Source organism: Rhea americana, unplaced genomic scaffold (genome assembly GCF_003343005.1).
Source record: "Rhea americana isolate MKP2758 unplaced genomic scaffold, rheAme1 scaffold_115, whole genome shotgun sequence".
NCBI lineage: Eukaryota > Metazoa > Chordata > Aves > Rheiformes > Rheidae > Rhea > Rhea americana.
In genome coordinates, this window is record NW_028185206.1 from 111,658 (window position 1) to 137,841 (window position 26,184).

Below are 26,184 nucleotides of genomic sequence, written 5' to 3' on the forward strand. Positions count from 1 at the left end.
ATTTCACCATTCTGAAGCTGAGGGTTATGCAGGCCAGGTCTGAATGTGGTCTGATTTACTGCCTTGTTCTCTTACAGGTAATATTTGCAGAGTTGTTCCAGCTTCCATCTCCACCACATATCGAGGTCATGTACACAACTCTCCTCATTGAACTGTGCAAACTTCAGCCTGGCTCTTTACCACAAGTTGTATCCTTTCTGTTCTGTTGAAGAACATTTTAAAAGTCTTTTTCTTTTGTTTCTCCCAAAAATGAGATAGCAGTAATTACTGGCAATACCGTATTTTACAGCAGTTGCATTATACTTCACCTGTAACGCTCATGTGAAGGAAGCATAGCTCATTAACCACAAATACAATCTTTCTTAGTTTGCCAGTTGGGCAGACTTTTTGGCCTCCTGGAAGTAGCTCTGATGCTTGCTTTCACCTTTCCAGTAAGTCATCTTTTAAGCCAGAGATAAAATACTAGCTCTTCTGGGTGTCCCTGCTACCTGTTTAGATCTGGACAATGCATGGCATAGTTGCAGAAATTAAAACCTCAGAAGCAAAGGAAGTGATCAACTTAAGAGATCTTTTGTGGTAATGACCCTGCAAATACTCATTCTTTTTTCAGTGTGAAATGTGCTGCATCAACAGCAGTTTGTGAAGCTAGAAGAGTTAGACTACGGAAGTGTCTCCTGTAAGGAGGTAGATACTGGTCCGTTATCATATGATGGGATTTCCAGCTTCCCATCCGAGCAGCAAAAGCACTCTCCTTGTAAGCATGGAAGAAAAATGGTTTGCATTAGGAGAGAGGTGGTAGTTACTGGTCTGCATGCCTCTCCTGCCCTGCCCTCCTCTCACCTTTGGACTTCCTGTGGTTTACCTGATTTTAGAAAAGACACAAAGAGCTGTCAGTAGGAAAAGATGATGAACTTCTCTTCAATTTTGAAAGGAGTAACATCTAATTTATTTATTAACTTTCTGTTAACCTTAATAAAAAATAAACTTTCAGCTTGCACAAGCCACAGAAATGCTCTACATGCGTTTGGATACAATGAATACAACATGTATAGACAGGTAAATATGTGTTTTGAAAACAGTGGAAAATGTACTTTATGTACATTGTGTACTAGTACATCTGTGAAAGGAATCATCTGAAGTCATTGCTGTGGCTCTTTACAAAATGTTTTTTGGGCTATGGACTTGAGCCATCTAAAGAGATGGTGTAGGACATAGCCTTGCCTCTCCTTCTCAGAAACTCTTTCCGGGGATTAGCAGTCTGGTCATTTGTACACCACAGTTAAGATCTGTGACAATTTTTCCACACTTAGACTCTCTTCTGTTTTGTCCTACTCTCTGCTCGCTATTGGTCTGAAAAGAGGGTTGGAAATGGATTTACGGCACACATGCAACGTAGAGGAGGAAAGTGGTGGTGATTTCATTTTTTTGCCTTTTGAGTGAAATGTACATTATGAAGGAGAACTAATAATTAACATTCAAAAATATGAAAGTCTCCTGATTCATGATGGGTTTCCATTTTATTGGTTATTTTAATATCATTCATTTGTATTATACAGCAGAAGATGAGAGACTGCCTGTTTGTCTACAGAGGCTAGTTTCTGACTCTCTGAACTCAGTCTTCTGTATCTGTCAGCACAGATAACTGTTTATTGCTGTGATGGCTTCAGAGTGGAGAATTTAGGCTTATCTTTGACAAGTAGAAAACATTTATAAGAAAATCTCAGTGAAAAGCTTTCCTGCACTTCTGATATTTAATGGAACTTTCTTCTTTTGAAAAAGGTTTATTAACTGGTTTTCTCACCACCTGAGTAACTTTCAGTTCCGTTGGAGCTGGGAAGACTGGTAAGTCTCTCTCCTTGTAATTCAAATTTGATATTGCAAGACCTTTAAACTGACGAACTTACGCAGCAAACATCGAAGCAGAGTGGACCTATTTAATTGCTTTCCTCTAATTCTGTGGAGATCTTTTTCTTAACCTGCTTTCCACCGTTCTGTGGCAGATTGTCTTCGTGTCTTTTTTTAGTCACTGTAACATCCCTGGGTGACTTTGAATCTCAAACCAGTATAAGAGTTCCCTAAACAAGGGAAGTAAAAACATGATTTCCTTGTTGATCTGTCATGTCTTCAGTCAGTTGTTAAATTTCCCAGAGCAGCTCCCCAACTTACATTTAATTGCCCTGACTCTTCCTCCCTTTGGTTCCTGTATTCATTGGGTAATATCGCTCTCTCTGTCCTGAGCTACAACTTTCATTGTAACAGTTATCCTTGTGACCTTATGATCTGTTTCTGCTTCCTGACTGGCACCCTGCAAAGTCTTTGCACCCTAAGTTCCAGCAGATCTGGCCCTGCAGATCTTTCTTATGCCAAATCCTGAACTCATACCTCTAGCAGAAGCTCCCTGGACTCCCTCAATGTCTAACCACAGCTTCCTCAAAGTTTTGCGTTCCAGGGACCATGCTATATGCTTATGTCCATCCTGTAGCTCTCCCACACAGAAAGCTCATCTGGAATTAAGTTCTTTTAAACCCAATTCCTTCAACCTGCTACTATACTTGCTTTCTGTAGCCAGTGTGCCTAGCTCTCCTGTGGAGAGGAGTCCAGCACTGTTGATGACTCATCATTGCAGGTTTTGCTTGGGTTCCTAGTGTCCCCATGTGGGCATATGTGCCTGTCCATTATCCTAGCATGCATTCATATTGACTGACCAGGCAGTACTCTACAGTCAGGTACGCTTTCTTTGGTGGAATGCTGTTTGGTGGGAGCACTTAGGTAGGTCTCTCTCTCTCTCAAGCTGACRCTTTTCACAAACCTTGTAAGTGTAACCTGTATTTGAGAATTTTCTTTTACTGAAATGCATTTGATATCATCCAAAAGTTCAAAAACTAGTGTGGGGGAGGAACAGACAATGGAAACACGCAAGGTTTGTTCGCACAGAAAAAGGGAAAATAGACTAACCACAAGCACAGTGCTTTTTAATTTTGGTGGGTAGGAGAGGGGAGCTACTCAGAAATACATTACATAAAGATGAGATTCCGTGGTTGCTAATGACCAGTAAGGAAATAGTAATAAAGTGCCCTGTTATCTTAAAACTGCCTACACTGTAAAACAGTCCTAAACAGTTTAATAGTCTAACATAGACAGTGAACATGTTGTACCTGCCAGTCCAAGCCAAAAAAGATAAGAACATGTTCATTTGCTAAAAGGTGTTGCATTCTGTCCCTTGATAGGTCTGATTGTCTTACTCAGGACCTTGAAAAGCCAAAACCCAAATTTGTGAGAGAAGTTTTAGAAAAATGCATGAGGTAAGTAAGACTTCTAGTATCTTCCTACTTGCATTTAAAGCCAAGTTTGAGCGTTACTTCCAGATATTGGCAGATTCTTCGCAATGACTCCATTTTTTACTGACTTTCCAGAAAAACTAAGGATTGTTGGTAGGGAAGGGTATAGGGGAGAGAAAGCAAAATGTTCYAAAAGCCTGTATAAATCAACATCCTGCAGGAAGTCACCTGTTTTTCAGTGAATGCAATACAGAAAGCATGAGAACATTGTAGTACAAAACAACTGCATTTTGCATGTGGCATTCCTCCATTTCACTGAACACTCTAGTAGTGAAATTAAACATTCGTGAGAGTGATGTAATCTGGAAAATGAAATGATARCTTTTTTTCCTGCTTTTTATACAAGATTTTACTAATTGTCTACTTAGCATCTTAGTCTTCTGCATGAAGTGTACTATCAACTCGCCTCTTAATCTTTTCACAAGCTAACTTAATTGCGTTGAGGATGAAACACCAGTATCAATGAACTCAGACATAAAATATCTACTAGTAAGTTTAGTTTAGTTAGCTCTTACTACCCACACAAACTGTCATTGCGTTGAATAAAAATCTTGATTTTTGTACTGTAAGACTTAAATACAAGAAAACCATTTTAGGACTAACTCAAATCATTGCTTTAAAGTTATTCCCACACAGTAGGAATAACTGATGTGAAACTTACTTTTTCCAGGCTCTCCTACCATCAGCGAATAATAGACATWGTTCCTGCAAGCTTTTCTGTCCTCAGTCCTGCAAATCCAGTGTGCATTTACAAATATGGAGATGAAAGTAATAGTAAGTATTACAGTTGCTGAGGGGTCAGGTTGAAGAAAATTGTACTTCTGAGCAAGGGAACACACAAGATTGTGTGTAATGTCATTTGTTGTCATGAAGAATACAGGTGAAGTAAATATGCTTGATTTTGATGGAGGTAAATACATTCAATGAGAGCAAGTAATATAGCTTAAGTTTGGATTTTCCTGCTTCTTGATGAAGTTCTTGATTACTTTAAAATGAAAAGAAAATCCGTGTATATGAAATCAGTCTTGCTGAGATGGTTGGGCATTGGCACTACAGCATTGCATTGCTTGTCAGAAATCTAAAATTAGAAATACTATCCATTTTCCCTGTTCAGGCAGAATACTGCGCTCAGAAGTCAGCATAGCGAAACATAATGTGGACTTATCTTTGAACTTCATAGAACAGTGGAATGGTTTTACCAGTAAACTTGGTTTAATGAAGCATACAGAGGCAGCAGAACATGAGAAAAGTTGAGGTAGAAAGAGACTTTGTTATTCTTATTATTGAGAACAAAGACAGTCCTTAATTATAAAGGTGTCATCATCAAGAAATACTGTATATTTAGGAAATCAGATGAAACTGGAGCAGAGCTTTAGACAAGAAAGTGATTTCTTGGCCTCAACTCTAAAGATTCTACCAAAGGCTTTGAATTTGATGTGAACACTAGAAAACCTATTGAGCAGTTTTATAGAATAGCGATGTAGACTGTGATACTGAGAGCAGCTAGTTTTAGGCATATCTGGGAAGTATACTTGCTTCTCGTAGAAAAAAAAATTTCACTGTGTGTTCTACATTCTTGTCCTTTTTGCTTTTGTTTAGGGTCTCTTCCTGGATATACTGTAGCCCTCTGTTTAACAATTGCAATTAAAAATAAGGCCAGTAATGATGAAATCTTCAGCATTTTAAAAGATGTGCCTAATCCAAACCAAGATGATGATGATGGTAAGAGTTCAGCTGTTAAGCATTGCAAGGCTGTTACTCCTTTTGTATCTAATTAGCTATCCTTTACTGCTGTGGGTATGCTGGTTAAGTGAACCGCTATATGCTTTTCCTTCTAACAGTTAGTTTCAGTTTAACAGTAAATGGAAATGGTACAGAATTGTCAGGATTTGTTTTATACATGTCATGTGCAGCAGCAGGCCCATTTTTCTTAGTGGAAGTAACACAACTCTTGAGATGTAGTAATTATTAACAGAGGTAGCACAAAGGAATTTAACATTCTCCTTGCCTATGACAACAGAGCACAATTCATGCTGTCAGCCTTGCCCCTGAGATCAAGTGCTTGTGCCCTCCAGCTCACCTTCTCTCAATACGGTCCCATGGCACATAAGATAGCTAATATTCTGGGTTTAGTCTCCTGTACATAGAAACTCACAATGGGACTCCACTCAGGTTCTTTATAGCTTTGCAGCTGCAGACAAAGCTTAATTCCTAAAGCCTGTGTCTTCTAGTGGGCTGGAAGGAGTCTGAGAAGTGATCTTTTAAAACAATTTGCATGGTAAGTTTTATTTGCAAGTACTGTTATGCAGGCAGAAAGCAGCAACGCTCCAGTTTTTAACTTGGGAACCAGTAACATCTTTTTTTTTTGATTGCTTTTAAGAACGCATGCCAACCAGTGTTCTCATTCCTGCCTGTCATCACCAGTAGGCCTACAGCAGTGTCCAGGGGACTTAGCACCATTCACCTCTAGTACCCGTATTTGCCTCTGCTCAAGCTCTGTACTCAAATCCTTTTCCCCTTTCCTCATCCACTCTCCTTTCTTCATGGTCTATCAGGCTTTCTGCTGCATGACTCTGCAGTTTCCTTCACTGTCATTCCCTGCCGTTCTCCATCAGCACTGTTATGCGATTGCAGTGTGACTGTGTTTCTGCTGCCTTCTTCACTGACATGGAATTCTTCCTGCATATTTTCCCCATGACAAAATGGGAGTACCAAGATCTTCAGCTTTTAGAAAATTTTTACCAACTCCCAGCTCAGCATTGCAAAATCTGGTTGCTGAAACTTTCTTTTGTGAAACGAGTTAAAACATTAAGTTGTCTTTTAAAGCTTACCTTAAAAAGTTCTACTTGAAGTATTTACTGTTTCAACTTTAAATAACTTGCAGATGAAGGATTTACCTTCAACCCTCTGAAAATAGAAGTTTTTGTTCAAACTCTGCTTCATCTAGCTGCAAAATCTTTCAGCCACTCCTTCAGTGCCCTGGCCAAGTAAGTATGCATTATTTGAGGGCTTGTGGAAATGTTTAGTTCTGACAGTAGAATGCTTGATAAAAGAACCACAGTTTTCATCGGTGTTTTGGGTGCTCCACAATGGGTGGTATGTTTTGGGAAAACTAGCGTCACTGTTTACTGACGGAATAGTAGTGTAAATGCCAGGCTACGTAGGTGAATGGAGTTAACAGAAATGTTTGTCACAGCCGTGTTGCCTGCATTCAGGCAAGGGTTCTACATGTTTTAAGAGTCTCACAAGTAAGGACATACGGATCAGTTTTGGTCACATCTATGCRTATCCGTGGTCTTGACACAAGTATAGCTCTGTAGGTTTTTCTGAGGAATGTAGTATATTTGAGTTCTTTGTACGTGATACTGCACAGTCTTGAGAAATATCTGTCTTGTACTGAAAAATATTAACTGGTATCTGGATTAGATTTGCAAGAAAGTATTACCTCCTCTTAACAATTTTTAAAGCAAATTGGACAGTTTGGCACATGAGTCCTTTTTAAAATTACTTATTTGCTGAGTACTGTGAGGAACAGGTGTTATCTTCTTACGTTGGAATGGCTGGAAAGCTCCCATCGCAGTATCTCATACTACCAATAGCACGCAAAAAATATTCAGTAAGTATAAAAACAAAGACAAATCTTTAAAGCAGCTTGCTATAAACTTTATTTATCAAAGAAAATAAAATCTATCTCAAAATATTTTGTAGTGTATCCCTTAAAGATGTATTTTAATTTTTAAGGGATTTACTTCATTAGCAAAATGAGACAAAATGGCTTATTTTTAGTACCGTGTACCTGGGAGATGCTCTTAAGTGGTCTTAGTATATAGAAGGTGATAACTTGTGTTAATGAGTTATTTTTAAGTACCGACAGAAATTTATGAAGCCATCAAAAAAAAAAGGCAGTGTTTATAACAAGCAGTAGATAGCCTGCAGTTAGAAGTACAAGAGGCAGGGTGCAGAGGATACTCAGAGCTGTGATATTGTCACAGTGGCAGCTACAAGATCAGTCACCTAAGCTTTTTAGTTACATTACAATAAGTTGGGTTGTGAACGCTTAATAGCAGTCAGCATACTCTGCTAAAATAGAGCTTCTAGCAGCATTTCCCTCGATAAGGGTATATTGGGTAAGTGTCTAAAGTTACAGAAAGCAATTTCAAGAGCAAAGTCTAAGGCTCAAAGGAAAGCAAATTTTGTTCCAGCTGTGTATAGATAAGCACACCAAGCATAAGTGTCTCCTGCTTTTAAAAGTATGAGGAAGGGTAGCCCAACTTCAGAGAGCAGATTTGCCATTAAGATTTAAGTTGCTTTTAGGAGCTGTCAGGTCTCTTGTAGCATTTTTAGCTCAGATCAGTTATGTTCTTCAGGGGCAGTTTTTCCAGAATTGCCAGATTGTCCCAAGATTTCTTTTGGCCAGTCTAAACTATTTGCCTCACATCTGCTGCTTTTTTGACCTGGTCACAACCCCTCCACTGACTGCTTAAATCTATGCTTAAAAGGTTTCATGAAGTCTTCAAAACACTTGCTGAAAGTGACGAGGGGAAACTCCATGTCCTGAGGGTTGTATATGAGGTTTGGAAAAATCATCCACAGGTAAGAGGTTGTAATGTCATATACCTTTGTGAGTTTCAACTCCCAAAATGTCATGCTAAGTAAAAAAGAGAAAAAAGAAATCAATTTGCTTTTTGTACTTTAAAAATATATTCACTGTTCTCTGCTCTCATTTGAAGGAGAATTCAGATTGTATTTACTTTTGTTAACAGTGCCAAAAATGAAGACTGTGCGTAAAATATATTCTTCATCAGTGAGGCCTTTTTTCCCCTCAAAGTTTAGTGTAGGAGAGCAAAGGCTGTCATTGTAAATCTTGGCTTTGAGCTATATTTGTCTTAGAGAAATTTCTGCTAAAAACCTGTTCCTGTTCAGAACTGGAATACTAGAACAGTTCTTTTCATCTTCCAAGAGGTAGATACTGTAACACAAAAATAGACTAAATTCTTATAAATGAAGAAATTTCATTGAATTGAGGGTGTGTGTGCCTGTTCTCAATTGTTAGTGAAAGCCATGCAATAAACAGCAAAGACTATTGGAGTTCTGCATGGGCAGAGTAGGTAGACCTGCAGTTTCTAACTGTTCAGAACAGATCAGTCTGACAGTGTAGTGGTTAAGTTAATTCTTGAGCCAGAGGAAATAATACCCTGAAAGACCTATGAAAAATGCCTTGGTTGTTTAAGCTGTTCAGTTTCTTCACAGTGGTTATTGCTTCCCTCAGCTGTCATTCTTCTATAAATGGAGATGGATAAGAAACTTGCACTGAATTTACTTACGTTAATTACTTTTAGTATCTCTCACTGGTGTGTTTGTGTTGCACATTCTTGTGTTTGAAAGTGAACTGTACTTCAAAGCTGCATAAGCTACTCTTCCAGATGTGATCTCTCTGAGAAAAATGGATAATTCTTGCAATCTTTGCTTCTGAACCTAGGCCCATTCTCTATGGTTACTAAAGGGAAAAATTTAGTACTCTAAAGTCAGGAAAGATTTTCTGGGTGCCTAAAATAAAGTAACATCTTTTACAGGTATTTCTGAAATAGAATGTAAAGAAAAAAAAAAGGGAAGAAAAAAAGAAACTTCCCAAGTACTGATCTTCAAAATGTTACTGCCTGACTTAATTTTTGCTTTGTCATTTAACTGGCTCAGAAAAAAATTCCATATTAGAACATAATATCTATATATTCTTCCTCTTCACTTCTTTATGACCAAAATGAGATGGAGGTTTCAAACCCAGACTGAACAGTCATGTTAGATTTTAATGAGCATACAGAAATTACATTAAAAATGTCAAATAGTAAATTTAGAAAGGTCTGTTGTTTAGCTTGCTTGTGGAACTTAAATTTTCAATTCCTGCATGTACAGCTTTCAGCTTTATGGTTCTGATCAAGCACTTTATTTTCCTTGAGTTCACAGTCTCTCTGGCACACAGAAGAGATGGTATGTGGACAGCAGGACATCTGCCCAGAGTCTGTTTTCATACGGTTACACGTACTTCAGTGCCTATGATATAAAGCCTACCTTATAGATGGGAACATGTCTTAGGCTGATTCAGAGTATCAGCAGTATTTGCAAGGCATCTAGTGCTACTGAGTGAACCCTACTGCAGAGAATGATTTAGCAATAGGAGTCAGTGGCTTCCTGAACCAATTTAGTAAGGTTGTGGTGATGATTTCATAAAGAGAAACCTTTACATTGAGATGGAATGTTTTCCCAAAATCCTAGGCCTGGGTTACACAGAAGATCAGACTGAGTAATCAGAAATTTCTTCGCATGCAGGAAGACAAATAGGGTATAGGATGCTATCCTAGGGCTTGAAAGATGAGTCCTGCATCTTCTGTATGATTCATTCAGTTACTTCAATTTTCTTCTTTTAAAGGAGCTTTGTTACTCATCCTTGTTGGAGAATGGGTGGTTGCGAGGATAAATACATTAGATTGCAGTTCTTTGATATTGTGACATTCGGGCACATGAGTAACTAAGATAAATCCTTTATTCTGAATAGCTTGGAACTGTTTTAGACAGTAATTGATTTCTGCAGTTATCTGCTTGATGCTCGCGAACCTCCCATGGTTATGGCAAGGCCTGTAGTAAGTACTTCCATTGACTGCATAGTGATGGTTATGTCCTAAAATGAAGAAATCCTGCAAAGAGCTTACTGTCATACTTGAAGACTCTTGCAGTGCAAGAGGAGTAGGCTAGTAGTTACTCTTGTTTTGTGAATATGTAAGAGGGATTTGATTCTGGTTCAATTCTCTGATATTGGTATCAGATAATCAAACAGGCTTATTTCAGTTATGCCTAATTTCAAACTTCATCTGTATCTTTGAATTTGAGAGTGGTGGAAATCAATACAGTAGTGAAGAGTGATCCATCACTCATGAAAAGTAAAGGAGGTTGTTGAACAAAATGTGAATGCATGCTTTATATAATTAATACAGCTCCCCAAATTTGAGCAGGTTCGAGCTAAACTAACTAGATGTCTGCTCTGCTCATTCAGATGACTAACAGAGAGTTGCATTGGATGATCTTTGGTTGTATCTAAGGCTAAAGTACTTATAAGATTGCATATTGCAGCAAGGCTTTTTCTTATTTTGATGGAAATGTCCATCTCTTCTTTCCTAAAATCCAGATGATTGCTGTGCTTGTTGACAAGATGATTCGGACACAAATCGTTGATTGTGCTGCAGTAGCAAACTGGATCTTTTCTTCAGAGCTTGCGCATGATTTTACTAGGTAATATGTATGAACCTTAGGGGTTTTTTTTGTCTGTAAATTTTATTTTAAGTAGCTAGTATGTGGTTTCTTCTGTGAAAGCTAAGTAGTAGGAAGAGAAGAGTACAATTAATCTTTTGTGTCTTCTACAAAATAGTACTTCAGCATTTTGCTGTCTCAATTGGGGTATGAATTTTTAGGGTAATGAGAGAATTTTATTAACATGCCATTTTGCAGGTAGCCTTGAACACTGGAAACTGTTTCTAGTTCCAAGGACTATTAGTCTGTATTGCATAGCTGCTAGTTAGCTTAGTGAAGTCTTGGTTTGTGGTTAGGGTATGTATCTTGGGAGTATTCTCAATACACTACTCACTGAAGTGGGAGAAATTTAGTCAAAAAAGTCAGTTTCATGCTGGCAGTGTTGCAGAATGTGTACGCAATAAAATGCTAGCTTGAAAATTTAGTGCAAAAAAAGAAATGGCTATTAAGCTTTTTACATTGCAAGTATGCTTTTGTGTTTTTTTTTTTTTTTTTTTTTTTTTTGAATGCTCGCTCCAGGAAATACACAATAATCGGGAAGTTTTGTAAATTCCTTCAGATGCATTTTTCTGTAAGAAAACACATTTTTAATATATTGCAGTGAAAAATCATGCTGTTATGGTGATTTGAATAAAAAGAATTTAAAGAGGTTAAATGGTAGAGTCCGGGCATCTTGGAACGGTGTGTAACTTACTGTTCTGAGTTTTGTTTTTCCTAGGTTTTATATTTGGGAAATCTTACATTCCACAATTCGTAAAATGAACAAGCATGTTCTGAAGATTCACAAAGAACTGGAGGAGACTAAGGCAAGATTGGCACGGCAGCACAAAAGAGTGAGCAATCTGTTTGTAACTTTTAATATTTCAGGCTCTAGTTGTGCGATCAGACAGAGTTCTGGGAAAGAACCAAATAAAGTGTGCTTCTCAGGAAGCATGTCTGCAGACTTGTGGTCATCTTGTAGCACTAAAAAGAAAAACTGGATGCATGTTCTCCATATACCTTTCTAAAAGCTGCTAAAGTCCAAAAAATCAGTCAGATCTTTAAAGGAATTCAGATGTTCTTGCTGTGTTCAAGCTTTTTTTCTCAGAAGTTTCTATTAAAATATAAGCATGTATTTTGCATACTAACTTTCATTCTAGTTACCTTACTAGATAATAGTAGACAGGATTACAGTTTACTTGCAAGTTTATGGTGAGTGCTTTTAAATAGCACTCTTTTAGATTCTGTGGAGAAGTTCATGGAAACAGTGATTTGTTGAAAAGTTAACAGCCGACACTGTTCTTACGGATGTTGTTGTATTCTGACATCCTTCATACGTTTTTTAAATACTTTTGCATGATACGGATTATTATATATCACAAAGTGATATACAGTGAAGTAACTGTCAAGCAACCACTGATGTGTTGTGTTGTCCCAAGTGGGAGAGTAAAATGTTGTGTGGGTTGTCTCTTTTGGGGCAGCAGTAGAGGGTGGGATCTAAGGAAGCATTGCCGAATGCAGTAGTTAACCCTGATAGAATGAAGCCAATTTATAAATATGTTGTGGTTTGCAGAGAGGAGAGAATGCCTTTGTTCATGTATAGTCAGCAAGTATGATTACCTGCACAAAACTCTTAGCTATTTTTAAAACACTTGCCTAAGTTAATGTCTGAATTTGGCACAGCATGGCATGCCAGCAGGTAGAGGTGGTGGGTTTTCTGGGTTTTTTGGGTTTTGTGTTTTTGAAAGAACCTGTACAAGTCACTATTTCCTATGAATATCCTGAGAGATCTCTTAAGACCTAACAGGTGCCAATGTGCCCAGCTCCTTCATCTTGTTTTCTTTATTCCCGGCAACAGCCATCATAGTTACTTGCATCCTCAATCTGCATTGATCAGCAGTTGATAAATGCCCATGATTATTGATGATCTGGATGCAGTCATTGAGGCAAAGAGCTTTTCTGGCACCTCTGAACAAATACAACAGTGTTTTAATTGCAGTACCTGTATCTTGCTGCAGCTCTTCAGAATATTTTAAATGAATGATACGCCATAAAAAGACATTTGTATGCAACAGTGAGTAGTTCTGCAGGCTGGGGCTGTGTAGCATCACTGTTCCTCTTTAAGGAAGTAAACTATCAAATTTTTATGCACCCATAGAGTGCATTGTTGTATTACTGGATGAATTCAAGGTTTGTGTGCTTTCTTTTAGGGCTAACTGGTCCTTTAGCATTTTAAGTCTAGGAAACCTGTGTAGACAGGGAACAATAAGTTCCTACAGAGAATAAAATTAAACTCAGTTGCTTTTCTAAGCCCTTTTTATTAGCATTGCACTAATTCAGAGCTGCACAGAATCTTGGATTGCTAGTTTGGTTTGTATGCAGTAGCCAAGTTAACATATAGCCCTGTATATTTTACAAGTTGCACACACATTTTACAAATATTTGAACTCTTTAGCTGTTAACTTGTAGGTATTTTTGCATAGAAATCCCAARTAACTGAAGCAGTATCTGTAGTGAATATACCTTAAGCCATCAGATTGTGCCTTTCGTACTGTATCCCATTTAATCCTGTTTTGGACAACTTTATGAGATGCAGGTCTGATACTGTTCAGTTAATCAAAGGCAATGACAAAAGAGTATTTTGCTCACTATAAAGTTGGCTGCCACCGTGTCCCTTTATAGTTTGAGAGCATCTCCTTTGATCTTGAGCATAGACAGTCCCATTTAACACACTGGGATACAATCTCTTGTCTTCCTTTTGTGGCAACATGCCACGTCCATCTGAGCTATAACATAGTGTTCTTTTTTGAATCCTAAAATTTTAGAACTATGATTGAATGAATGATCTGCCCTGTAGAAGGGGACAAAGCTTAAGACATTTGTGACATTCATGTGTTTTTGTTTGTTCTCTCTCTTTAAAGCTATGATGCTAATGATGAGAACAACAGGCTTATTACTTTATGCTGTGTCTCCCCTAAATAAATTCTTGTAAATTTTTGAGCTTGCTCTGTTTCCTATGATGTTGTGCTTTTTCAAGCCTTTCCCATACAGGTGTTAAATTAAGTTGAGAGGCTTAACCTAAATCTTTTTCCTTTCCAATTTGCCTCCTGAATCATACTCAAAATAAACATCCTTCAAAGTATAGTACTTTCCAAGCCACAGAGCAGCTTCAGTTGCCCTACAGACCTTCTCACAAGAGGAACTAATGAGCATTAAGGTCTCCACAGGTTAGCCAGGTTGCTACGTAGTCATGTGTTATTTCACTTACAGCGAGATAGCGATGATGATGATGATGATGATGACCGAAGTAGTGATCGGGAAGACGGACCACTAGAAGAGCAGATAGAGCGCTTGCAGGAGAAAGTCGAGTCAGCCCAGAGCGAGCAGAAGAATCTTTTTCTTGTCATATTTCAGGTAACAATGGATGAGGTCTTGTCGGACCTGTAGGTTTTACTGTATATGTAAGCTTACAATGTCATTTGTATCTCGGGAATCATCTTCAGACAAGGATGTGGTAAAGAGTGAATAGGTTTATTGTGGGAAAGAGTCAGTTCAAGTGACCCCTCAGAAAGGACTGCCAGTCTCCCTAGAACAGGATTTGTTCAGTTACAGTGCAGAGGAGTTCTCTGCTAGCATTGTTATTGAACAAGCAGAAGATAACTTGACTGTAAGTGGTTACTACATTCAGTGTCCTCCCTCTAAGTGCAGTAATTATTCTGACATTACTGTTCAAAGTTTCTATCCCTTGCATTATCTTGTCTGAGATTAGGAACCTGTTTTTGTTTGACAAAAACTGAATCAATGTTTTTCCTATTCTTCTGCAGCGCTTCATTATGTTGTTAACTGAGCACTTGGTGCGATGTGAAACTGGTGGAATTGATGTATTTACACCTTGGTACAAGAGTTGTATAGAGAGATTGCAGCAAATCTTCCTACAGGTAATTTTCATTTCTCTGTTTAGAAGGCTCTGTACCTGTGCTAGATGAAAAAGCTTTTGTAGCTTGAGAGCCAGGCACCCCATGAGAACAGTGGTGGATGGCAGCACTTCTCAGAAGACTAATGTGCAGGTTAGGCATAGCTCTTGGGTCCTGTCCTTGTCTCTGCTGTAGACTCAGAGTGACTGGTCCTCAGTTACTTCCTATGCTACAAATATCCATCAAAAAGATACTGAGATGTTTATAAATTCAGTTGAGCTCAACTTAACTGTGTATTACAGCACAAGTCAAAGTCTTGAGCAAACAAGGATATTAAAATAGATGCCTCCTGTCTTCCTTTTAATAAGATGCATTAAAAGCTTTTAAACTTTAGTTTGGAATTCTTGGTTTTATATTAAACCTGATAACAAGTGCAGGTGATTGGCTGAAAGTGACAGAATACTAGACAGTTACAGATGTGGGAACTTAAGTTATGTTGAAGGACGGAAGACTGCATGGGAGTGGTGGTGTAATGGTTCCATGGGGTAAGCTTTTCCCTGGTTACTTTAAAGCAAATGTCATGAGTTTCCTCATGATATCTGTGCAATTGCCTCTCTGCGTGGCATCCTGTACACAATTCAGGATAAGGAGTGAACAGCCACAGGGAGCACAACACTCTCAAACGAGGATTTCAACACACACTTCCTTTCTGCAATTGGTATTGGCTCCAGGTCACGCTTTCTTGTCAGTGGCTGATGTGTTGTGGAAGTGAGATGTGCTTGTCAGTTTTGTTGAGAACATTTGACCTGTGATACTTACCTGTCTTGACTTCTGTGCTTGTTTTTTGCATTAAGTTGAATGAAAACACCAAAACGTTACCCCCCTCCTTTTTTTTCCTCTTTTAATCTACCAGCATCACCAGATAATCCAACAGTACATGGTGACCCTGGAGAATCTCCTGTTTACAGCTGAACTGGACCATCACATACTGGCTGTGTTTCAGCAATTCTGTGCTCTGCAGGCTTGAAGATTGTTCATGTGCAGAGACTTGTCTGCAGGACTTTAATGAATATAATTTTTTTTTTTTTTTACGGGAAGACTTGACCTGGGGAAGGAAGAAACTTTTTCATTAAAACTGGCTTTCATGTGTTCCTGTATAGAACAATGCAGTACTCTAACCAACAGCAACTCTGTAAACATTGTAAGCCTTATTAGCTATGACTGATAGAGGATTGACATGAAGTAATGTGTGAATTCTTTTAATCTGTCCTTTTATTTGGTTTGAATCTTGCATTCATGATAGTATTTTTTGTTGTTTTTCCCCACTGTTTATATAAAAATAAAAAATAGGCAAAAAAATTGTATAGAATTTGTTACCTCTGCCTGCCCCTTAAAGCAAAGGAACTACAGAAATTTGAAACAGATCATAGTGTTTTATAAGTGTAAAGGGAAATGCACCTTTCTATGAGCAGTGTGATAAGTTCTCTGTAGTATGGCACAGGAGAATTGTCTTAACTTTGGGCATGTGAAACACTGAGTAAAGCTTTCAAAGTAGCATAGATCATATGGGTTTGTTTATTGCCAAACCAACTAGATTTTCATTTTGAAAGAACATGGATGTAATACAATTGAAATATGTTTTTTTTTAATGTATTGTCTGGTGTCTTATTACAGTAACTGTAAACAACCCATAAAGGAACTTCATAAACTTCTAAAATCAAAATGCGAGCCTTTATGCAGCATGGTCAAAAAATAATGACCTATCTAACAGTAGTCCTAATTGGTAGAGATGGGGCAAAACTTCTGTTTTGGTACTGCAAACCATACCTAGGTGTTGGCAGCTCCAGCCTCAAGTGCTGCGGGTGAGGGAAGGGCAACACGTAGCCTGTTTTATTTCAGCCTCTATGTGGGCTGTTGAGCTTGCAGTGGTTCGGACCTACAGGTCTGCAGTGATACCAGAAATTTTTCTGGCACTGATGTGGATAAACTAATTGTCCTTTGTATGTGGATTAGTAATAACTGCTTCATGGTATTTGCATCTGCTACTATTTCCTGTCCTTTAGTCTTTAAAATGTGAAGAGAGCATGTGGCTCCCCTGTCTCTGAAAAGCACTGTAGCACTGAATTAAGTGTTACCTTACTGGAGACTTGGACTGGGGTGAGACATAACCTGAAAATGGAGTAGCCTTAGTTTGAGTTATGCAAATAACACTTCTGTAAGAAAACAAAAAGGAATGGTCTGTATCATGGCAAGCAGGGATGCGTGGCAGAGCAAAGACATTGCCTCAGGCATTCAACTCTGTATGGTGACATTTCTGTGTGGTACACAGAAGCTGTTTGCGGTCTATTCATTTTTGTAGATGAATGTTTGAAAATTTTCAAACACTGAAAATGATGAACTTTGATTCAGTTCCTGTACAAATTATTTTTCAAATACTATACCTAGTAATAAATTCCATCCCTATATTAAGCAATTGACCTCTTAATCAAGCATAGAGGGCAAAAAAAAATTTTTCTACTGTTAGTGTTGACATAACTTGTTGTGCAGCCTGTAACATTTGAGTATATCCTTGTAGGCTTGATTCTGTTACTTCTGCTTTCTCTGCTTCTCCTCTGTGATTTGACAAATCCTTCCATTCTTTTAGGGTCTGCCTTTTACATATTTATATATTTGTAAATTTGCTTTATGCAGGGTTATGCACAGAGGTCTTCAGATAGCCTTTTTTTTTTTTTTTTTTGTAACATTTAATGCTGTACAGAAGTTTTAATAGGAGTCATAGCCTTTTTTTCTTCACTGGGTTGGATCAACAAGGAATTCTGACTTTGGGTATGAATCTGACTTGAATGTGTTTTCTGTAAAATTGATAATGCACCAAAACTTACTTACAGAACTTTGATTTCTTCTGAGCCTTTAATATACTTGACAAATACTGAGGCTGGGGATACAGCAGCAACTACCTGAGCACAGACAACGTAATCCTATGATTTAAAACTAAGCTATTTTCTTTCAAAAATCAGTTAAGATGAGGAGTGTGGGCTTTGATTACATATCCTTACTCTGTTACAAAGTATCCCCTCTTTGGAGGTAGCATGGCACCTGATATGATGGGGAAACTGGTTGGATCTGTAGGAGAAAGATGTTTGTGTAGTGGTACAAGCCATTAACTGGCCAAAGTTGAAACTGCTGCAGCATGAGGTGCTGGATAGTGTAAAGATGCTGTAGAAATGTGATGTGGCTGGAAAAAAATGCACAATTAATTAAAATTAAGACAAAAAAATAAATGAAGATGAAGCAGGTTACTATTGGGAGTGTTTGTCCTAACTAGTTACTGGGGCCAGCGAAGCAAAGCAGTCGTGCCAGGGTTATTCTGCTGTTGAAGGCCATGCAGACGGGCTGCGCTTCCCTGGGATGCAGGTACGCTGSTGGGCTAGCTGCCAAGCTGTCCATGCACCATGAGCCAGTTGAACCTGCTCCCCGSCTCCACACGCCCAAGCCGTGTCAGTATGCACACTGCCATGTGGTGGGAAAGAGCTCTGCTGCTGTGGCAGCTCTTCCACTCCCTGCTGCTCCTGCGTTATGGGCTGTGCTGCTGCATCCCTGCAGCAGGCAGCAGCCAAGAGCTTTTGCCACAGGACGGCTGCTCCTGCAGCCACCCCCTAGGTAAGCAGTGTGGCAGTGAGGGCGAGGGGGGAGGAGATGGGGGGCCCACACCCACAGGTTGCCCTCTCTGCCTAGGCTGATCTGACGCTGCTGTAGTTGCACAGGCCTTTATCCAGTCTGGCTTTTCTCCAGGCTCTAGGAGTCTACATGATGCAGGGCCCTCGGCTGGCAGGCAGAGCCCTGTCCTTTGTCCAGAAACGACGGACAGCATAAGGCTTGAGTGCTCGTGAGATCACCCACAAACTGCTTCTGCAGCAGGATCTCTTTAGCACTCTGTGATGGAGCAGTGGTCCATGGGCAGAACCATCAGCAGGTTCCCCGGCTGGACCTGTTCTCTCCCACTGTAATGCACGTAAGTCTCAGTGCACTTCACTGTGATCCGTACAATGCAGAACAAACACGTTAACAGCTGAAAAAAGTTTAGCATTTTCTACACCCATTCCACAGTCATATCTAAGAGCAGGAAAATTTAAACATTTCAAAATTTGAATTTGCAATCAAAAAAAGTAGGTATTTGTCCATTGTTTGAAAAATCATCTTACGTACCAAATGGTAAATGAGCAAAGGTAAATTTTATTACAGGTCACCTTGCTTTCTGTTCCAAAATGAAGGCCTGTCTGCTGTGCCACATGGAAGATGCCACGACCATGGCTGTCAAATCTTCTCTTGCAGTGTGCTTCTTCCAGTAATATTCTGCTAGTCTCAATTTTGGTTCCAAGCACTCTGAAGTCTAGAACATGCATATCCAAGTGTATGCAAGCAGCGACATGGTGTCATCATTAATATGCCTTAGCCTAACCTTGCTGCTTTCCTGCAGGAGAGATTTCTCCTTCCCCTAGTGGAGCCTTCCTTTTATTGGATTTAAGGTCTCAAAATCAAAGCAGGAGAATCTATGCATCATGCATGGGAGCAGGCGCATCTTCAGATAATTCACTTCTGCCAGCCTGCCAAACTACTAGTAACTGCCCAGACAACTCACAGCTGGGACAAGASGAGGAGACTTCCCCTCCGCTGCCAGCATGGTGATTTACCTCCTTTGATTTCTTCATCATGTAGAACAGAATGACACCACTTTCTTTAGGCCATAAGATACCAGCTTATTCGAAAAATTGAAAAGGCTTATGCTACATTCCTAAGATTGACTTTGAGGAGCCAGAGCTTATTTTTCCTACATGAAACTTCTTAAAAGTGATGAACACACCCTTTGGCAACAGCTTGTTCACAATCAGATTTTATTTGAGCTTAATACAGAATACCATTAAAAAGACACTTAATGAAATTTTTAAAAGCATGATACTACATCTTCTCATAAGTTAATTCATGGCCACATACAGTACATATCTTTTTATACATATCATCTTCAATGTTTTCTTCTGGTCCATATTCATGTTCATGCACACTAGCTTCTTTCTTCCACAAACTACTCCTCACTGCACGGCGGAGTTCTGAAAAACATAAAAAGGTTTTTTGAAGATTCTGAAGTGTCAGTTTTTAAAAATCAAGCCAATCACCTCTGCAACAATTACAGATGGCAATTCGCTTACTGCTCATCTTCTGTAAGTTTGGGGAAGAATGTGCTATCCCCAGAACACATTCTGATTTTCCTTGAAGAGTCTTAACCTCACCTTGTTCATATTATTTTAATTGACAGGAAATTCACTGTCACAACACTTCACAGGATTTCATCTGAAGTATGAGCTGCTCACTGCCTGTTTACAGAATATCATTCAAAAGGTACCTAGAGCATCAACYGGAATTAGGAGCAAAAACTAGACCCAAATTTTGCAGACTACCTCAGTTTTTTTTTACACAATCATGAACAGTAATTTTTTCCTTCAGGGCAGAGTATGCCTCCCAAATGACTGAAAGTTCCCAGCAACCTTTATGCCCAATCCTGTCAGTTACTCTCCCAGCAACAGCAGTGAAGTCACACTAGATTTTCAACTAGGCACAGGCTGGCAAATAAGTTGGACGCATTTTCAGGAACCTCGAAGCAAGTGGCAAGTAAACAAGAGCAAAAGGTGGTAGCATTTTCAGCCACGTCATTCATGCTGGAAATATTTGGTCATGTTAAGGCCTGTACCTGCACTTAACTCAAGTTCTGCAGTGACCAACGCAGCCCGCATCTCAGCTAAGGCCTGCTGTGAGTGTTCTCGAGCACAGAACACTGATGCTGTTAGAGGCAATTTGCTCTGTCTCAGGATCTGCCTCCTCTGCACAACAGTGTTCCAGCCAGCTGGGGCCTTCTGGCTCTGGCAATAAAAACCTGAACTCAGGGATGGATGCTAGGGCATAGGCAACACTGATGACAAGGAATTTCTTGGAGAAAAGCGAACACAACACCTTTTTAAAGTGACTAGCATGTTTGTGCTTCAAGTCTTTCTCAAGAGTTCTACTCATTAAATACTCCCTTAAATAGTTACCAAAAAACCCCAGAAATAATGACTAGTAAAAAGAGCAGCAGGGACTACTCTTAACACCATGGTGGGAAAGCCATTTTCTACCTTCTTTTACAGTGACTCCACCTGAACTAATTGTATATATGATAGAATTATAACGCAGAATTATAATGCATCTTCTCTTGAAGTCCATTAAGAAAGGCAAATATGGCACATTCTGGGTGTAATTATGGACTAATAATAAGAGTAAAAATACATAAGGAGTAATAATAAAAATAGAGAAACGTAATCAAGTGTCATAATTCGTTTCTGTTGCTTACAAGATTTCCATAGGACAGTATGATAATTCAGGCTGGAAGAGACCTCAGGTCTTTGGTCCAAGCCTCTGCTCAAAACTGGGTCAGCTATGAGGTCAGACCAGGCTGCTCCAGGCTTTGCCCAGTCAGGCCTTGAAAACCTCCATCTTGCCATACTGAAAATTTTGTTTTCTATCTATGTTAATCAGATGCAGAAACAAATCTGAACATAGATGGACACTGTTTTGCATACTGCAATATTCAAGCTAAACTGTTTACCTTTAACTTTCTTATCAAATTTCTTCTGTTTCATCTTCTCTCTGTTGTCACGACGGAGTTCCTTTGCTTCTTGCAGTGATTCTTCATTACCCCACACTTCAAGAGAACGCTTGATTACCTACAGGATGGATATAAATGTATTTCTTCCTCTACTAAAGTGATAAAATAAGCTACGCTAACTCATAAATTTAACCTTTTCCTACACACGTACAAAATAAATCAACCCTATCAAGAATCTTGCTTCTAACTCCCATCTCTGCCTCTCTGCTCTCAACTTGCAAACAATGCATGTTCCTTCCACAGTGAAATATCTTTTTTTTTTCCATCAGCTAAACATAATTTACTCATTAAAATCAAACCCTRATTTTGTGCACATTCAACTACAGAGACATTCCTACAAAGCAGCAAAGGAGAGATGACAGAGTCTTGGGAAATCTCACTGCAATTCCTGTGAGAACAGGGGATGAGGCCACAAGCCACAGCTCAAAAGGGCTACACGCAGCAGCAGCCACACACTTCAGTTTAGCACTTAAAGAATACTGACTTCATGACCACATACACGTGCGAACAGGTGAAATGATTGAGGTTTTGGGTCACAAAAGCCTTCAAAATCCTCTCAAACACGGATATTTTCATGACTTGCCCACAGCTATTTTTTATTACTAAGAAAACGTATGCAGCTAGTAACAACTAGAAGTCTATTATCTAAAAAGAACAATGTACTTCGCTCTGCCCCAGTGATTCAGAACTCAGGACCAAAATGATACATTTCGTTTACCAGTCAAAGTCGCATGAAGGTAAAAAGAGGTCTTAAAATGCTAACAGTTTCTATACCTGTAGCTTTAAATAAAGTTTCATGTCACCCCACCGTGAATTATGAGGGTTTTTCTTCAAAATAAATCTGAGCACTGGTTCTCTCTTGTCTAAGTCACAGTCTTTAAGAAGATACTCTTCTTTTGCTTCTGTCCTTGTTATAAGCTTATGTTTATCTTCAGCATCTCTGGAACATGTAAAATAGTAGTGAGAAAGCTGCACCTGAAAGCCATGTATTATTAGCACTTAAGTCCCCAGCACTTTTCTTAAAATTCCTGAAATATTGGCAGCCTTTATCCTCTCAGTTCTCAAGCAACTTTATGAATTCAAACCAACTTCAGTTCCAGGGTAAAAGTCAGAAAATCTTCCCAATTGAGCAAATACTCAGGCTCAATTCTCTCAACTCTCACACTTTATGAGAATCACTTTTGTGTTTCTAAAAGGGCTTTCCTTCTCTTGATCTTTGCTTTCTTATAAGAGAAGAAAACTGAAACTTAAGAGAGATTATGAATAATTTTAGCCTATTCATTCAACTCGGATATGATTCAGAGGATGAAAGTATAGGCTGTCACATGGTCCAGAGAAAAGGAGTATGTAAAGCGGGACAAGTCAGATCACCAAGTGACACTCCCTAGTTTCCAGATCTCAGAAACAAATTAACTACTCAGAGCACTTGTTTCTAAATGCCCAGAGTGCAGGAATAAAGGAGTAGTAGTAAAAGAAATAACTTAAACACAAAGATACTGTAACTTTTATCAGACCTAACACAAGAAAAACTTTGCATAACCACAGCAGTGTTATCACTAAATGAAACAAAAACTAGATTTGTTATTCTGTATACCTCTATCACCTGAACTGCTTAAACTGAAATAATCTGTCAAATACTAAACACTGGCAACTGTCATCCAAGAAGTACTGCTGTATATATACCTCCACTGAAATTCAAAGTTAATAATTAAAGCTTAGGCATACAGCATTCTCTAAATATTCAGTTACAAGAGCTACCAGGTCTGAACGGAAACCACTTTGTAAAGCCCCTAAGTCTTCTCCTTGCACTGTTTTTCACCCCTCTTGCCTTCAAGAGGCAGCACTTTTTCTTTAAAGACTATGAATTCCTTAAATCATATGCACACCTGACACTCCATGCAGTTACCTGGGAACCTCCTACCATGGCAACAAAATTCTAGCTGTGTTTTTTTTCATCCATCCATCCATTCATTCTTTCTTACGCTTACAGGCAGTTGGCTGCTTCCAAGTTTGTTTCAATGCCCTGGTGATCCTGATGGCTTTTACAATATTTTCYCTGAGATAAAGATAGAGATCGCAGAGACTGCCATCCCCCGAGGCTGAACTCCTGCCCACCCTGTGGTTCAACCGCGTTCAAGGCCTCTGGTCACCTCCTGTGGGGAGTCTACTCATCTGGCTGCCATCCGCCAGGCCCACCTGCTCTCACCCAAGTACTAACTAGATGTTATTCAGGTTAATTCACTATGACGGCAAATATTCTCAGAAGATGTAATGTTAGTGACAACCAAACTGGCTTTATTTTTAAAAATAGATGTTCTTTGTTATATGGTTAAATCAATGCCATTTTTTCAAACATTTGTAATCTGCAATCAGGAAATAATTTCCATAGAAATGCTGATAAAAAAAAATTAACTTGTCTCAAAGCACTCTATCTCCAGAATATTATGCAAGTACCTACTGATGCTTTTTATCCTCAGATACACTTACTAAACAATGCTTCCATTCTTCACTTCCATAATGGAAGATATAAAGGTATGAGACAACTTCCATTTGCTTTTCCAGCATTACCTTATTGAAAGATAGCCCTTTGCTGACAGCCTTCTCGTAGAAAATTTGTAATTAAATTCTAGCTATCAACCTTTACACAAAATATAGCTTTCCTCTCCTATTTGCAATACCTGCAATTATCACACGTTGCCCAATCAAAGTGCTGCATAAGGTAGGAATCCATGAATTCTTTGCCACAGTCTTCACAGATGAGATAGTCAAACTCTAGTACAGGTGCTAATGGAAAGAAAGATTTTTTTTTTAAGGAATTACCATGTTAAAGTAAATATTTGGAGTTGGTATTACAGGCAGTTTTACTAAAATTTACATTGCAGTTTTTATAATGTTCATTACAGACTAAGTTTACTCCTCCAAGAAAAGTTTTCCAGAAAGATAAAATACAAATTCAAAACCTATATCCAGCAATTCCATCTTTGTTGGTAGATCTCTGCTCTTGCTTGAAGAGTTCACTGTATTAAGTATTGGATTACAGCATTCAAAAGCACAGATTTGTTTCAACTTAGCAATCGTTTAAGAAAAGAAAAAAGAACCCTCTACATTTCCCATTAAGTGCTTCATATCCCCTCCTACAGCTTCCTCCCTTCTGGCCATCCAAAGCATCTCCTGATATACAGGAGACATACAGTCAGAAATGGGAGAAAACAGAGAAGGGGATGCAGTTAAAAGAAAGTGGCTGAAGCAGGAAGCAGTACAGAAGCTGCACTGGCACCAGAGTCCTCTCAGCTCTGCTCCATTTTTTTCCTATTTCAGCCACACCTGTCTCTCCAAGAAAGTGCTCAACAGAGGCTTGCAGCAGATGGCAAAGCTCTTGTCCATCCCAGRTGGCAGAAATGGAGGTGGACGGCCAGAGAGCTGCTAGGAGTGGAATGGGGATGGAGCTCCACTACAATCCTCTCCCCAAGCCCTCTCAGCACTGCTCCAAGCCCAGGCTCATCCTGGTCCCGGCCATCACTGCTGACCACATCCAYGCTGGGTAGATCACCTCCAGTACGTTCTCCATCTGCTTATGTTCCATGAGACACCGAGAACCACCGATTTAGCTATCAAAAACATTCGTTTAACAACAACAGTATGCTCCTAGTAGAATATTAACTTTTTTACAGTTTCACCAGCTGCAAATGAGATAGCAGGATAGAACATTAACAGTATCTGAAACATAAAACTAATTATTGGCATGCAACATCATACATTTTTGATTGTGTGCGCATAGCATAGCAGATTGAATCTAGCAGAGATGATATTTTATCCCAATTTGAAGTTTTACTTGGAAATCTCAGTACTTCACATAGCCATGCTCTTACATCACACTTTGTATTTTATGGCACTACTTCCAAACATGCAGACATTTTATTAAGACAATGACATTATGAATTACACAGCAAAAATATTCGCAGTGCAAATGATCTCAGACTTACTTAATTTATTATTAAACAGTAGCCCCTCAAAAGCAGAAAGGCTGATAGTTGCTTATACTCTTAATGAAATCTGGTGGCGATTTCTAACAAAGAGGTACACTGCACCAACAGCCCTGCAGCTGATTCAGAGCAGAACAAAGCAAGACAAAGACAATCCCAGGGAAGAAAATGCATCTATTTTGAGATTCTTACTTCTCCATTTGCTTTGGGGAGGAAGAACATCATGAGACAATATGCTGAAATCCCCCACCAAACAAATCAGCAACTTGGCGTCAATATGTATTACAATGATAAAAGCTGACACTGCAGCACTGCTCCCACCTTGGCATAAAGGGTATCAGCCTCTAAATTCCCAGGGCTGGTGAACCCACGCTGATTTAACACTCACTATGGCCTTGCGGGTTCAAATTCCCCAAAGAAAGAACAGAGCGGCATTTACTGGGGAAGGGAGACACTGCCACATTCAAGAGCACTGACCGTGTCCCACTTCCTTTGCTTACAGTTCTTCGTTTTTCATCGCCCCTGATTTGCCAGTTGCTTTGTTACTGAAAGAGTCACGCACGCCTGAAATTCTGCATACCCAGAAACATGCCTTAAGCATATTAGATTTAAACAAAAAAAAATAATAGTGGTTAAAAAAGGGGGAAAAAAAGAAAGGGAGGGAAAAAGGGGGGAAAAAAGGGCACGCCGCTCCCTCGGCCCAGCCCGGGCTCAGTGTCGCCCCCGCGCCTTCCTGCCCGCTCCCCGCCAACCGCGCGCCCGCGGCGCCGCCTCCCGGCGCCCGCGCCGCGCCGCTCCCCCGCGCCGCCCTCGCGCCTTTACCGGGGGGGTGCACGATCCTGGCGGCGGCCGACTCTTCCCCCGCCTCGCCACCGTCCTCCTCCTCCTCCGCGTCCTCCTCCTCCAGGAAGAAGCCCCCTCCCGTGTCCACGACCTTGGGGGGGGCCTTCACCCGCACGCCGCCTGCGGAGACAAAT

At 39.5% G+C, this 26,184-nt stretch overlaps 2 protein-coding genes across 2 annotated transcripts in view; one reads left to right on the forward strand and one right to left on the reverse strand.

Annotated features, from left to right (window-relative positions):
• NCBP1 (nuclear cap binding protein subunit 1) overlaps positions 1-17,278 on the forward strand; it is a 31,855-nt gene extending 14,577 nt beyond the window's left edge. The window contains exons 11-23 of the mRNA XM_085317162.1: positions 78-188; positions 992-1,056; positions 1,780-1,842; positions 3,228-3,302; positions 4,009-4,112; positions 4,938-5,060; positions 6,223-6,325; positions 7,838-7,931; positions 10,516-10,619; positions 11,356-11,470; positions 13,887-14,030; positions 14,441-14,554; positions 15,444-17,278. Coding sequence (XP_085173288.1) covers positions 78-188; positions 992-1,056; positions 1,780-1,842; positions 3,228-3,302; positions 4,009-4,112; positions 4,938-5,060; positions 6,223-6,325; positions 7,838-7,931; positions 10,516-10,619; positions 11,356-11,470; positions 13,887-14,030; positions 14,441-14,554; positions 15,444-15,557 — 1,329 coding nt within the window. The 3' untranslated portion in view covers positions 15,558-17,278. The remainder of the gene's footprint in view (positions 1-77; positions 189-991; positions 1,057-1,779; positions 1,843-3,227; positions 3,303-4,008; positions 4,113-4,937; positions 5,061-6,222; positions 6,326-7,837; positions 7,932-10,515; positions 10,620-11,355; positions 11,471-13,886; positions 14,031-14,440; positions 14,555-15,443) is intronic.
• Positions 17,279-19,405: 2,127 nt separating this feature from the next.
• Positions 19,406-26,184, reverse strand: part of XPA (XPA, DNA damage recognition and repair factor) — an 8,634-nt gene continuing 1,855 nt past the window's right edge. The window contains exons 2-6 of the mRNA XM_085317174.1: positions 26,030-26,170; positions 23,903-24,008; positions 21,999-22,164; positions 21,165-21,282; positions 19,406-19,635 (exon numbers count right to left, since the gene is read on the reverse strand). Coding sequence (XP_085173300.1) covers positions 19,487-19,635; positions 21,165-21,282; positions 21,999-22,164; positions 23,903-24,008; positions 26,030-26,170 — 680 coding nt within the window. The 3' untranslated portion in view covers positions 19,406-19,486. The remainder of the gene's footprint in view (positions 19,636-21,164; positions 21,283-21,998; positions 22,165-23,902; positions 24,009-26,029; positions 26,171-26,184) is intronic.